At 42.8% G+C, this 14,422-nt stretch overlaps 1 protein-coding gene across 2 annotated transcripts in view; it reads right to left on the bottom strand.

The window, feature by feature from the left end:
- Window positions 1-14,422, bottom strand: part of LOC101471184 (disco-interacting protein 2 homolog C) — a 74,788-nt gene that overhangs the window by 27,582 nt on the left and 32,784 nt on the right. For both annotated transcript variants that reach the window (XM_014411899.3, XM_014411898.3), the window contains 9 exons: window positions 13,552-13,749; window positions 11,408-11,499; window positions 9,920-10,030; window positions 8,882-9,005; window positions 7,423-7,532; window positions 5,537-5,639; window positions 5,336-5,400; window positions 1,490-1,583; window positions 1,231-1,350 (listed from right to left, as the gene is read on the bottom strand). In XM_014411899.3, coding sequence (XP_014267385.1) covers window positions 1,231-1,350; window positions 1,490-1,583; window positions 5,336-5,400; window positions 5,537-5,639; window positions 7,423-7,532; window positions 8,882-9,005; window positions 9,920-10,030; window positions 11,408-11,499; window positions 13,552-13,749 — 1,017 coding nt within the window. The remainder of the gene's footprint in view (window positions 1-1,230; window positions 1,351-1,489; window positions 1,584-5,335; window positions 5,401-5,536; window positions 5,640-7,422; window positions 7,533-8,881; window positions 9,006-9,919; window positions 10,031-11,407; window positions 11,500-13,551; window positions 13,750-14,422) is intronic.

Raw genomic sequence — 14,422 nt, forward strand, 5'->3', positions numbered from 1 at the left:
TTTTAAAATGTTCCAGGCCAGTCACCTTTTTATGACCACGTCTCTGGGCAGGTGCTGGACATTTCTTTCTATTTTATTAGCACAGGTAACAGCGCACGGCTGGTTTCATATTTTGTTTTTGGGTTTCTTATTTTCTCATTGGAGGGCAGCTGTATGCAGGGATCAGCTGAAATAATTATTTAGGGCAGGAATATGAGTTCATCCCAGCGCACTCAGGCTAACATGTGTCACCATGTCAGAGCATTTAAAAGTCAGTAATGTTGCCAGAAAGCTGTGTGTTTTGCATCTATTTGGTAAATGAATGGTAAAAATGAAGTGTGTATTCATAACTGTGAAGAGAGATAAACTGAAAAAACAAATCAACACCTTTTTGTGTCGTTAACATAACATTTCCCTTCAACTATCACTACTGCTTTCAACAGTCCACAGTGGTTATCGTGCATCCATCTGTGTGCTTGACTACAAATGAAAATGTTTGTCACTGACAGACAAACCTGTGTGATTTCTGAGTGTTTATGATATGCTAAGATTAAAGGTGTACCGACACACTTGTGTCTCTCGCTGCTTCACCTCTCCTTTGATTTGTTTTGTCTCCAAATTTCTACATTATTTGTGGGGAATTTCAGGAAGGTTTCATCAGAGATAGAAAAGTTTGAATTTCATGTCTCATAAATGCTTATCACACTGAAATGAGAAACTTTGGGAGAAACTCTTTTGATTTTTTCAAATAAATATCACCAACCAGATCCAGATATCCTGGGGCTGATCCTCTAATGTCAGAGCACACCTGAAGGCACCATGAGACAGCACCTGCTCAGAATAAATGTTATGACCTGAAAATCCTGCCTCGTGCCAAACATGATGCAACATGATGCAAGTTTCAAGTCACTGCAGCTTAATGCAGAAAAACCAGTTTTCTGTGGTCACTGCTAAACCAGTTAAACAGTTACTGAACTTAAAGATACAAACCATCAGTCTGGATGGTGAAAACATCACTTCCTGGTTCCAAGCTGTTGTATTTTTGTCTCATGTTAGGCTGAAAACCTTTTCATGTACCAAGTATGCGCAGTCGGACACATCCTGCTCTATTCCTGTAAAGTGACCCAGTTTCCTGAAATCCCGAGAGTTTTCTTTTTTCTCATTTCCCTGACATTCTCTATCTGGAATACACCTCGCTAAACTCCCCCGTTAGTGAAAGAGCTCGGCTGTGAAGGCTGAGCGCGACCTTACAGGGGTTTGATCCGTCGGCCACCAGCAGCATGCGCAGCGAGCTCAGGTTGATGTCCTTCTGGTCTTTGTGGGCCACCAGAGCCCAGTGCATGTCTCTGGACTTCACACAGGCCACCTTGGCTGCAGGAGGAGATGCGCGTACAGAGAAAAAGAGTGAAATTAGCATTTAATCTATTTGACAGGCAGGTGAATGGAGGGACTTGACTAAGATGAGTGACAGGTGTGTGTGTGTGTGTGTGTGTCAGTATGTGTGCCTGACCTTTGTACTGGCAGACTTTCTGGATCCACGACAGAGGGTTGACCTTCATCAGCGAGTAGGGCACGCTGATCACGTGCATCATGTTCATCACACTCTGCACACACACACAGAAAAAGACATTGAGGTGAGGCTTCATGTTAATATCTTTGGAATAAAACTCTTCTGGTTTTTTATGTATTATTTGATCATAAATGATAAATGGGCAGGAGGCTGGGGAGCGTGGGCTGAAAGCCTGAGGTGAAGTCAACCAGGTAAGCTACGAAGATATCTGTGCATTAGGTAAGACAGGTATAATCCCTTATGAGACGCTTCAGTGTTTCCCACACAAAGACCTCACTCGGGCAGCTCGCCAGCTACATCAGTCCCAGCCGAGTGATTCATTTTAGTATTTTTACATTTTTCAAATCTGTCTGCAAGAAAAACCCTCTGCACCCAATTTAGGCTGGTTCTCTTGCTCTTATTTTGAAAGTCCATTCACTGCTAATCATCTTGCTCTGGCCCCTTCACTCTTTGGTTTTCTTTACTAACCAGCTCACTGGCCAGGTTGTTAATGTGCAGGTCATTAATATAATTCAGGCGCTTCCCCGCAGATAAAGGATCCTGTCCCACTGTTGGACTAAACCCAAGTCCACCTGCTTGGACGGAAACACTAGTTTGGACTTTAGCAGAACAGAACAAGGACAGTGGAGTTCATCGGCAGCTGAAGGAGATCCTTTTGCTTTTGGGAAGCAACTGGGAACAGAAGAGGCAGAGTGTGAGAGACGGGTGACTGCCAGAGTAAAGCTTGAGGCAGAATTGAGCCCAAGCTGCTGCAGGAAACACTTACAGCACTCAGATGCTACACAGAGCTCAGCAGACCAGCCTCTACACGTTTAACCTGCGTACTGACACCAGGGGGCGGTGTCGTAAAACCAAGTGTTAAAAGTCGTCTTTGATGATCTTTTGCACAAATGCAGAGGGTCACTGATGTCCGGCTACACGTCATTGGCCTTTTTCTTCCATAACCCGTCGTTCAGCACAGCTAAAGAGCTCCGCAAGTTCAATACATCAATGTAATGGACTTGTCTTTCTGTGAATCCTATTACTTACTTTTAATTTTCCATCCTTCTTTGTTCCCAGTTTATTCTTCTGAATTGTTTTTACGTGGATCATAATTTTGCTTTTATTTATCTTGTAATTATTTATTTTATTGATTGTTTTTCTTGTTTTCTGTGTAGCACTTTATATATTAATTGTGAATTTTAAAAATACTGACTTGACTTAATAAAGTGTAAAAATTAAAATTAAAAACACAATTATCATTTATGTATTTAATCAACCCTGAAATATAGTTCTTCTTCCAGATGTCAGAGCAATGAAAACGCTTGTTATTTTCATACTGAGAGATTTATTCATCTTGCAAAGGCACTGTTTTTGCTTTGGACAGGGTGGATGCCAAAGCGCTGATCAATGCTTCATCAAATATGTGTTTATTCTACACAAGAAGGAAAGGACGTTTAATGATGCTATAAGCTGGTTAACTTATACTTAAAGGCTCGTTAATATACTTAAAATGGTAAATGGTCTGTATTTATATAGCGCTTTACTAGTCCCAAAGGACCCCAAAGCGCTTTACGCACTCAGTCATCCACCCATTCACACAAATATCTCATAATAACAACCATGTTTATAATCATGTTAAATATGGTAATGGTAAATGACCTGTATTTGTAAAGTGCTTTACTGAGTCCCTATGGACCCCAAAGCGCTTTACACTACATTCAGTCATTCACACACTGGTGATGGCAGCTACATTGTAGCCACAGCCACCCTAGGCGCACTGACAGAGGCGAGGATGCCGAACACTGGCGCCCCCGAGCCCTCTGACCACCACCAGTAGGCAACGGGTGGAGCGTCTTGCCCAAGGACACAACTTTACTCAAAAAGGTGTCTTAGCTAATTATAGGCCAATCTCCAACCTTCCTTTCATATCAAAAATCCTTGAAAGAGTAGTTGTCAAACAGCTAACAGATCATCTGCAGAGGAATGGTTTATTTGAAGAGTTTCAGTCAGGTTTCAGAGCTCATCACAGCACAGAAACAGCTTTAGTGAAGGTTACAAATGATCTTCTTATGGCCTCTGACAGTGGACTCATCTCTGTGCTTGTCCTGCTAGACCTTAGTGCTGCGTTCGATACTGTCGACCATAATATCCTATTAGAGCGATTAGAACATGCTATAGGTATTACAGGTACTGCACTGCAGTGGATTGTATCATATCTATCTAATAGACTCCAGTTTGTGCATGTAAATGGAGAGTCCTCTTCACACACTGAGGTTAATTATGGTGTTCCACAGGGTTCAGTGCTAGGACCAATTCTGTTTACATTATACATGCTTCCCTTAGGCAGCATCATTAGAAGACATAGCATACATTTTCACTGCTATGCAGATGACACCCAGCTCTATCTGTCCATGAAGCCAGATAACACACACCAATTAGTTAAACTGCAGGAATGTCTTAAAGACATAAAGACCTGGATGGCCGCTAACTTTCTGCTTCTTAATTCAGATAAAACTGAGGTTATTGTACTCGGCCCTGAAAAGCTTAGAAATATGTTATCTAACCAGATTCTTACTCTGGATGGCATTACCTTGGCCTCCAAATTAGAAATATCCTGTCTCAGAGAGACGCTGAAAAACTAGTTCATGCATTTATTACTTCCAGGCTGGACGACTGCAATTCATTATTATCAGGATGTCCAAAAAACTCACTGAAAAGCCTTCAGCTAATCCAAAATGCTGCAGCAAGAGTCCTGACAGGGACTAGAAAGAGAGAGCATATTTCTCCTGTTTTGGCTTCCCTTCATTGGCTTCCTGTTAAATCCAGAATTGAATTCAAAATCCTGCTCCTCACATACAAGGTCTTAAATAATCAGGCCCCTTCTCATCTTAATGACCTTGTAGTACCATATCACCCTATTAGAGCACTTCGCTCTCGCTCTGCAGGCCTACTTGTTGTTCCTAGAGTATTTAAAAGTAGAATGGGAGGCAGAGCCTTCAGTTTTCAGGCCCCTCTTCTGTGGAACCAGCTTCCAGTTTGGATTCGGGAGACAGACACTATCTCTACTTTCAAGATTAGGCTTAAAACTTTCCTTTTTGCTAAAGCATATAGTTAGGGCTGGACCAGGTGACCCTGAATCCTCCCTTAGTTATGCTGCAATAGACGTAGAGTGCTGGGGGATTCCCATGATGCATTGAGTTTTTCCTTTCCAGTCACCTTTCTCACTCACTATGTATTAACAGACCTCTCTGCATTGAATCATATCTGTTATTAACCTCTGTCTCTCTTCCACAGCATGTCTTTTATCCTGTCTTCCTTCTCTCACCCCAACCGGTCGCAGCAGATGGCCGCACCTCCCTGAGCATGGTTCTGCCGGAGGTTTCTTCCTGTTAAAAGGGAGTTTTTCCTTCCCACTGTCGCCAAAGTGCTTGCTCATAGGGGGTCATATGATTGTTGGGTTTTTCTCTGTACCTATGAAGCGCCTTGAGGCGACTTTTGTTGTGATTTGGTGCTATATAAATAAAATTGAATTGAATTGAACAACCGAGACTGTTGGGCTCGAACCGGCAACCTTCTGATTACAAGACGAACTGCCAGCTCTTGATATAAAGTCTTACTGATCATTTTTCAGATTTTTTCAGACTCCATTAGGACGCCCATTGTGAAAAATATTTGCTTGACAATTACAAAAAGTGGAAATTAAAGAGGAATAGTCTGAAGACTAAAGGTCAAAGTGACGGACCTTCTCCCAGCTAAAACCAACATTAGTGTCATGACCTATGACCTCTTACAGGCAGATCTTACCGTCAGGATGCCGTGCCACAGACCCACGTCTTTTTTAAAGTCCAGCACGTTCACTATGGTTTCAGCTGCAGGCAGAGATGGGACAGAAGAGGGTTAAATTACTTATAGATAACCCTGAGACTGCACAGTGTGTCTGCATGTGTGTGTGTGTGTGTGTGTGTGTGTGTGTGTGTGTGTGTGTGTGTGTGTGTGTGTCCTTACCCTCAGTGTAGCTGCAGGACTGAGTGAGAGCCTGGCAGTGTGTGAGCAGAGCGATCCTCGTCACAGTGACTCCCAGCACACTGCCGTCCTTACAGGTTTTATACTGGGAGGAAAACAACAGATGGATCATTGAAAGCAAAGCAGAGGGAAGCTGTAAGTGACAGACTCAACCCTGCTGTACCTGTCGTTCAGTACAAAAACTCATTTCAACTTTGAAGAAATCACATTCGTGGGTCTCTGCAAATAGATTATTACTAAAGATAAATGTTGCTGATTATTTATTCCTTTGTTTATAGTTCGTAAAAATCCAGATAATTGCAAAAACATTCATTTTAAAAACAATATAAAATACCACATGCTGATATTTGGAAGTGTGCTTTATCGCTTTCTGGCCTACATACGCAGACTGATGCCACTTTTATGTCTGCAGCTACATGCAGCAACTGGAGTAGGTCACATTAATGTTTCATATATAACCTGTTTTCTCACGTTTATTATTTATTTAATGTAAAACATGTTGAGAAAAACACTATAGAAATAGCACACCCATTTCAATCCAAGCCTAGAAATCAGATTCTTTCTAAAAGAAGTCTTGAGAGAAAGGTGGGCATTTAAAATATGAAACCTGGCTTCCTTCCTGTGACCAGCAGGAGGCGAGCCTTTGACTCATGGTCACATGTAAACAGATGATAAAGCAGAGTATGCTTTGAAAAAAGAAAATTCGTAGATGACTTGCCCCCCCCCCCCCCCCCCCCCCCCAATTAGCATAGCTACTCCCACCTATACACTAAACTGACTGTTCACTCAGTACACCTGTTCAGCTGCTTGTTAACATTAATATGTAACCAGTTCAAGCTGAGCTGACTCTGAAGCTGGCAGGCTTGTTGGTGTCAGGCTGGTGTATTTCAGAAACTGCTGATCACAGAAACATCTCTGAGATTCACAGAGAATAGTGAGAAAAAGAGAAAACATTCAGTGAGCAGGTCTCTGGGAGGCAATGTCTTGTTGATGCCAGAGGTCAGAAGAGTGCGGCCAGACTGCTTCGAGCATCTCTGAATGAACAACACATTGAACCTCGAAGCAGATGGACGACAGCAGCGGCAGAAGGCCACACTGCGGCCATGCCTGTCAGCTAAGAGCAGGAAACTCAGGTTACAATTTGCACACGCTCACAAAAATTTGGCCACAAAAATGCAGCTGGTAGTGTAATGGTGTGGGGGACATGGTCTTTGGCCCTCAGTACCAGCTAAGCATCATTTAACCACCACAGCCTACCTCAGCATCATTGCTCATCTTGTCTATTGTTTTACCAGCTGACAAATCTGTAGCAAATGTGTGACACTGTCATGTCAATGTGGACTAAAAGCTGTGAGGAATGTTTGTAGAACTTTGTTGAATCTATGGAAGAATTAAGGTCGTGTGGAAAAAGTCTCAGCTGAGTGTATGTCCAGTCTGGCTTTGACCAAAGGTGAGAGAAAATCCAAACTTGGCTACCAGCTCCTTTCAAGCTCACACAAGTTTGATTTCCTTACTGAGTACAAAACCTGACATGAGATTGTCAGCAGGAAGCAGATGCTTCTCGACAGAAATAGTCTGGCACAGGTTGCCGATGTAAACACATACCTTTACACCTACAGATTTTATTCTCTCCACCAGAGAAAGGAAACAAACATGTTTACCACAAATATTTGTCAATGCAGACATATGCAGTAAGCCTGTAACACTAATCCTATCAGCACAAAGTGCAAACAAACAGCACAAGCAGCAACCCAGCGGTTGGTGAGATGGACCACAGGCAACAGTTTCATTGTGCCTTTGTGTTTGCATGTGTGTGTGTGTGTGTGTGTGTGTGTGTGTGTGCGTGTGTGTGTGTGTATTAGCCTCACCTCTATGTAAGCAGTGTCATTATTTGCATCTTTGATGTGGGGGAACCAGTCTCTGGGCGGTTTGGACAGGTGCTTCGACTCTGTTACAAACCACAGCAGTTTCGGCCAACCTGCAGGGGCGAGAGAGAAGCAAAAGGTACGATAAGTAATGAAGAGAGACAGAGGAGTTCTGATATGACTGTCACGATGCTGATATTTGCTGTTTTATTTTGAAAGTCATCTTGGTTTCTTTGGTGGTTTTGAGTCCTCCCCACAGCTGAAAGCCACACTGGGAGCATTTAGCCTGCACAGGATCTTGTATTTGGAGAAGATTGGGTGCTGTGTGGCACTCCTGTGTCTGACCTGCTGCCCTCCTCACCTGCTCCATGGAGCTTAATGTAACTTCCACAGAAAACAACAAGGATGCCCGGGGTTCAAGGCTTCACTTCAGCTGCTACACCCTTGTCTTTATACTGGTGTGGGCGGTGGTAGCATTACTGGACTGGGTAATTGTATGATTGACCCTGATTGTGTTTATCGGTTCTCTGTGAATATTTATACTCAGGTCCAAATGCTTTCTGTGAGTCTTTGTCAAATTATGTTTTATCCAAGTTCCTTTTATCACCTCCTCCGTCTGCACTCGCTGGTCCATTGTTTAGTTTTACCTTTCATGTATGCCGGGCAATTCAATTGGCCAGCTGCTCTGACAGTGACAGCGCTTCCACCAATCACAGAAGCAAAACAGCTTAACAGAGTCCTCACTAACGAGCATTTTTTTCCCTCCCAGTTAGTATTTTCACACCCATGGAAGCGTTTAATGCCGCTGAAAGAAAGAGAAGATTCTTACTGGCACTAACACAGTGTAGGAAGGCGATGATAGTAGTGCAGGGAGTTTCACTCACATTTGTGACTGAAAATAGATGCATGCAGATTGTAAAATGTGGTTTGGAGCATAAAAATATGATGAGATTCAGCACGAAGGAGTTTTCATTTCTTTCAACAAAAACTGCAGTTAAGATGGTCGAGCTGCAGTGAAGAGATGGTTATAGCTACAGCTGCAGAACTCAGCATTTTGTTATTGTAATTACCACAAAAACTTGCGACGGTAGAATCGAACCACCTGTGCAGAAAAGTTCAAAATAAAGAAAACAATCTTTTCAGCTGCTTTCATATACGCTCGCTTTGTTTTACACAGTGACAGCCTAACACAAGCTTACTAATTACTCTGTAAATCTAGATTATTAATAAAAATCTACTGATGAACTATTAGTCAAAGCCACTCAGCAGTCTGATTCAAATGAACTTTTTTTTTCCAAGCCAGTAAAACTCTGGAGAGTGACAAGATGTTTCTGTGACAGTGTGCTCACTTTGAATGAACACCCTTTCTCTTCTCTCGTTGTGCACATTTAGCAAAGCCACCCATCCCCCCACCCCGCATCACGCCTTTACAACTCAGCTATGATTGATGACTTTCCCTCACCTTTGAACTGTGGGATCTCTCCTGTTGCGCTCTTGGGAAGACCCTTATGGCAGGCATCACTGGTCAGCGCCACAGTAACGCCACAGCTGCCCAACAGGAATCCAATCTGTTGGCTGCCGGCATCCTATTGGATGATACAGAACACGATGAAAAAAATAAAGCTGATGCTTTTGCTGTTCAGATATCTCATAACTACAGTAAATGCAGAGCTATATGTTTGTAAAAGACTTCTACTGAAGCACAGAATAGAACAGAACAGCCCTTTAATGTTATTGCACGTATACAGTGAACTTGCAGTTACACTTGTGAACATGCAGCGCTGGTTTAGAAGTGACTCTTGCTGCACTGCTGCTGCAGCCCAAACGTAAATTTTATGGAAAATCCTGCAGCACAAATGCAGGAGGGGGAAGGGGTTCAAGAGAGGCTACCGACATGCAGCAAAAGGCATTTCTGCTAAGCAAGTCATCACTGTGTAACCATGCCAACCCCTATGCTGGCCACTGCGCTGCAAAGACAAGCAGCTTTGTCTCAGAGTGAGACTAAAGTAGAAACAACTACGATACAGGATGGCATCCAAAAAAGAAGCTGCTGAAATCTGAGGTCACTGAAGGTGAGAGATCAGCAGTTGTAGCTGAGCTGATGTGTTTCCTGTGTGACGGTGGCGCAGCAGGAGGGCCCGTTTCTTGTGTGTCAACTGTATTTTTTTGCTTTCTGCTTAGACGTGATTATTTCCTCAGAAATACTTGTTGCTGGTAAAAGGCTGCAGCTGAAGATCCAAAACATTTTATCAACTGTCTGAGGTATGGATAAGGCCTCTGTGCAAACACGACTGAAATGAAACGCAGCGGGAGTCTGGAGCTCTGGGGGGGCGAGGTGAAATACAGATGTGGCCACAGCAGGTTTATGAAAAATCTAATTACCTAACCTCCAGTAGAGACTAATCCTGCACAAAACAGCTTCAGCAACAGATTTAAAGGAAAGGAACCAGAGAGCTGCAGCCACGGCTAAAGACAGCTGATTTGCAGTGCTCTGAAGTACCTTGCGACTTAGGGGCACCTCTATGGGAACAGGGACCACCTCTGCCAGCAGACAGCCGTAAAAGGCCACCATGAAGGCCACTGGGTCGTTGTTCGGAAACACCAACGCCACCTAGAAGGGAAGGACAGAAGACAGCACTGGGGTTCAGAGAACTGAAATCATTTTCTAAGGCTCAGAAAGCAACACAAGGAGTGAAAATTGCAGTCAGTTTCTAAGCAACACGCAAGTTCATGTAAAGTCACCAGCACATTTATCTGTATGCTCAGCACAAGTTAATTCGCTAGAATGACTAATATACAGCTCTCAGTGTTTATTTGCTTTTCACTGAGAGCTGAGTGAGGAGACTGATAACAGTCTTGTGTTTGTGCACTCAACATGAATCCAGAGCAGATCATTATGTCCACCACTGAAACGTGACGGTGAGGATAACATCACCAACACTGGGCATGTGCGTGAGTTTAATAATCATTACAAGAAAAAGTGATCGTGGCTACATCTGGCAAAAACACTGTGTGCAGCTCTTTTTGAATGAACAGAGATGAGGCCCAGTATAAACTGTGACGGGCAGGCAGAGCTGGCATCAAGTGTGCTCAACTATCTGAGAGCAGTTAAGGGCGGAGGGTGATCCAAGACCGCAGCACAGAGCAGTCGGCCATCAGTGAGAGTAGTTATGACACTGATTAAGTCAGAAACTGTGCGAACAGGAGGAGCTTTCAAATGCACAGCAGCTGTAGGAGGTCTACAGCTGCTTGAAAAAACCACGAACAATATGAGATGTAGAAGAATTTCAGCTGACGTGGCCTGGCACTGAAATCAGTTGATCTTCCCGCACTGTGGAAGGCTGAACTGAGGCTATGATAGACTTTAGTGCTGGGGATCAATACTCCTTTTATTTAAGAACACTTTAAGAAATCATCCCTTCTGTTCTCTATCAAACGTAACAACAGCCCTTCTTTTGCATATGCATCAGCTGCATATGCAAAGCGGACAAACTGGAATTGTAAGCATGTGATGATGTACTTCTTGCAATCTTTTACTGCTATTCCAGCAAATGTATTTTTCTGAACAGAACAGAAACCTACAGGAGGTCAAAAGCACCTTAAGTGCAGGTTTAAAAGCTTTTTCTTTGTGCTGAACAGAGTCAGGTTAGATTTGCTTCTGCTCGCTGTGCTAAGCTGCAGACTGCAGCTCAATATTCTGCTTACAGACATTACAGTGGTATCAGTATCTCAGTGAAGTATCCCCTTCATTCTCAAGGGAATACAACAGGAGCTTTATTATAGAGACATTGTTTGGTCAAATAAATAATAAAAACTGCATATCATCATAAATATACCAGCAAATATATAATTATCTGTTTTAATAGATTTAAAATTAAAAAAAGCTAACTTGGCTGAACAAAGTATCAAAGGGTTGGAGTGAAGTGAGCACAAACAAAAAGAAAAAAGTGAAAAGTGAGAGCTGCAGTGGTGGGCGAGTGTGACTCACCCGATCGCCCGGTCGCACCATGGGCTCCTGCTTGCTGCCCAGTTTGTGGAGGATGTTGTAGGCAAGCTTGATGCTGCGAGACCACAGCTTCCCTGCAGGGAGTGGGACACAGGATATGAGGGTGCGATTGAGGGAGGGGGAGGGAGAGAGACTGAGATTGTGTTTGTGTGTTCTTGCACTTCTATTTTGAGGCAATTCAGTCGATAAGAGAGGAAAAAAACTGTCTGAAGTGATGACATTTAAGAGCTTTCAGCAGTCAGGAGAGGTCACTACTGACGTCTGGAGAATGGATGGATTATACTTAAAAGCAAGTGTCTAACGCACAGTTGGTGGACAGGTGCACAGGAAAGAGGAAATCATGTAAAAATGGTGGGGGGAGGGTACATTCCTGCACACTTTCAGCTCTGAGTTTATTAAAGATAGAATATTCAAAAAATGCCGCTACTTCTTTTGCATAATTTGATTTCCCTGTGCAGCCTTGTCATATACTGTTACAGAAGCTGCAAACACAATGAAAAATAGGTCGGGACCGACTTGAGAAACAGCAAAAAAAAGCTTTAAGTTGTCGAGATCCCGGGTCCTAAGAAAATCCCCAGATCCCAATCCGATCAAGCATCGAGGAGAAGCCCAGTTCACAGCAGGACCCACAGGATCATTAGGCTGCTGGTTTTAATGGCCCGGTCTGGTCATTATGTGTGTTAGTCTCAGGGAGTGTCTCATTATAGTCTACATCAGAGGTTCTCAATGTTGTGATGACCGAGTGTCAATTAGGAAAAAAGGACTCATGATGTTGTTTAATTAATACAAAAAATGAATGAAAAAATGAAAAGAAAGGTCAGGCAATAAAAGAGCTTTATAACATGTGTAATTAGTACTTAAGATGTGTCTGTTCTGATGGATTTTCATTTATATATATATATATATATTTTTTTTTAGGGGGATTTATTTTGCTATGAGAGCTGTAACAGAAGAGTTCAAACTTTTTTGTCCCCTTTTTTGCTAAAACCAAAAGAAATCAAACGAAATCAAATCAAAAACCCAACATGACTCTTAAAAGAGGAATCATGAAGAGGCAGACCAACAGAGGGCAAACAAATGATCTCATAAAGAAAAGAGGAAAGAGGGGACTGCATATGCACACAACAGGCGGTGATTGAAAAGGAGACCAGGTGAAACTAATGAGGGTGGGCGGGATACTGAGCAGGAAGTGAAGAAACCTTCAAAGTAACCAAAAAGATAAATAACCATCACAGACACCAGAGACAGGGGGACACAGAGGGGCCAACAAAACCACCAGATGCTTCTGTGGATGGTTTATCTTGTGTTGTTCCACCACTTTCCTACATGACACACTCCTCTTCTCTTTAGTAAAAAAGTGAAGCAGTGGTTTAATAACAACTTCACTTTCATGCAGTTTGTTTCAGAGATTAAAATAATAAAATTAAAATATTATATTAAGTTTATTTAGGCACATTTAGGTCCCTTTTCACCGATTTCTGGTTGCACTAGCTTCTCTCTGTCAGCAGACTTCAGTCTATCACCCTCTGTATGTGCGAATGGGGTTAAGGTGTCACCGGAGTTGTTGACAAGTTGACAAATGGCAAATTAACCGTAACCAAACAAGAACAGACGCCAAATAGCCCCAAATGTATTTACTGGTCTGACAGCAGGGCCACTCCAGACAGCGTCAGAGCCGGGGTGTCAAATTCATTTTACATTGCGGGCCACATACAGCCCACTTTGATCTTAAGCAGGCCGGACCAGTTAAACTCCCCTTTCAGTCATTGTGAAGAAGTCACATATTTAACTGTGACAAAGCTGCTGTGACAAAGAAAGATGAATAGCCATGAGAGAGGTTTTTATCAGCAGGAAGAGCTGGAAAAGTTATGAAAATACAGTTAAGAGTCCAAATGTAATGCTTGTTCTTGTTTGTAGTGAGCAGCAGATGAAACAAGTTAAGAATTATAAATATAAAGATCAGGAGTGTGCAACATACGGCCGGCCGTACATCACCCCTGGTGTGAATCATATTCAGCCTAACCAGCATGCATGTCTGTGCATTTTTAAATTCTTGAACTAGCAAAACATTTATCCAACTGTAGCTCTGGTGGACATGAATGAGTGAGCACTAAGTGTGTGGTTACCATATGTGAGCACATAGAGGGGCTTCCCTGCTGTGTCCAGGCTGGTGAGGCAGGGGGCTTTCGGGGAGATGGTTCCCCAGCGTTGGAGAGCCGCCTCCAGAGAAGGAGGCCAGTTAGTGACCACCCCCAGCGGCTCTCCTCGCACTGGCATCATCTCCGCCCCCTCCGGCCGAGGCTGGTTAGGGTCGGGTTGCTGGACTGTAACAGGATGAGGCCGAGAGTTTCATGAGTGCACAGCTCACAAACTTTTACTGTTTATTTGATTTCAAGTGTGGCCGTGAAAAAAAAACACATAAACAACTTTTATGAACACAGATGTACTGAGGGGGACGTGAACAATCTTTTATCTCTTTTAATATTGAGTTCAGACTGCAGAGAGGCTGAGAGCGAGGCAGCAGTGGGGAGGGATTTGACTGGATTCAATCTTCAGCCAGTGCCATAAAAAATAGAATTAGAGTCAATTGGAAGTTTTAACCGCTACATCAATCCCAAGCTCAAAATTTTGTTGTATGATTATAACACACATGTTTACAACACACTGTCAAATGACTCCAGGATATGATTTAAAAGACCACAAAACTGGACAAAAGTATGAGTTTCCCAGAGAGTCGAAGAAACAGAGAGAAAACACTCCCAGATGGAGAGAGGCGAGCAAAGAGCAGGAAATATTTCAGTACGTTTACAATTTTAACTCTTTAACAACACATCTGTGCTCTATATGAACCTTTCCCATGACTTGGAGTGTCCACATGAAGACAGTTCTTTACATGGACGTGAGTGTTGTTCTCAGCATTAATGAAGATTTTGGTCACATTGGTTACCACTGCCCAGCATCTTCCTGTATTATTTTATTCATTATTATTAACTAAAA

The sequence above is a fragment of the Maylandia zebra genome, linkage group LG9, assembly GCF_041146795.1.
Source record: "Maylandia zebra isolate NMK-2024a linkage group LG9, Mzebra_GT3a, whole genome shotgun sequence".
Lineage (NCBI taxonomy): Eukaryota > Metazoa > Chordata > Actinopteri > Cichliformes > Cichlidae > Maylandia > Maylandia zebra.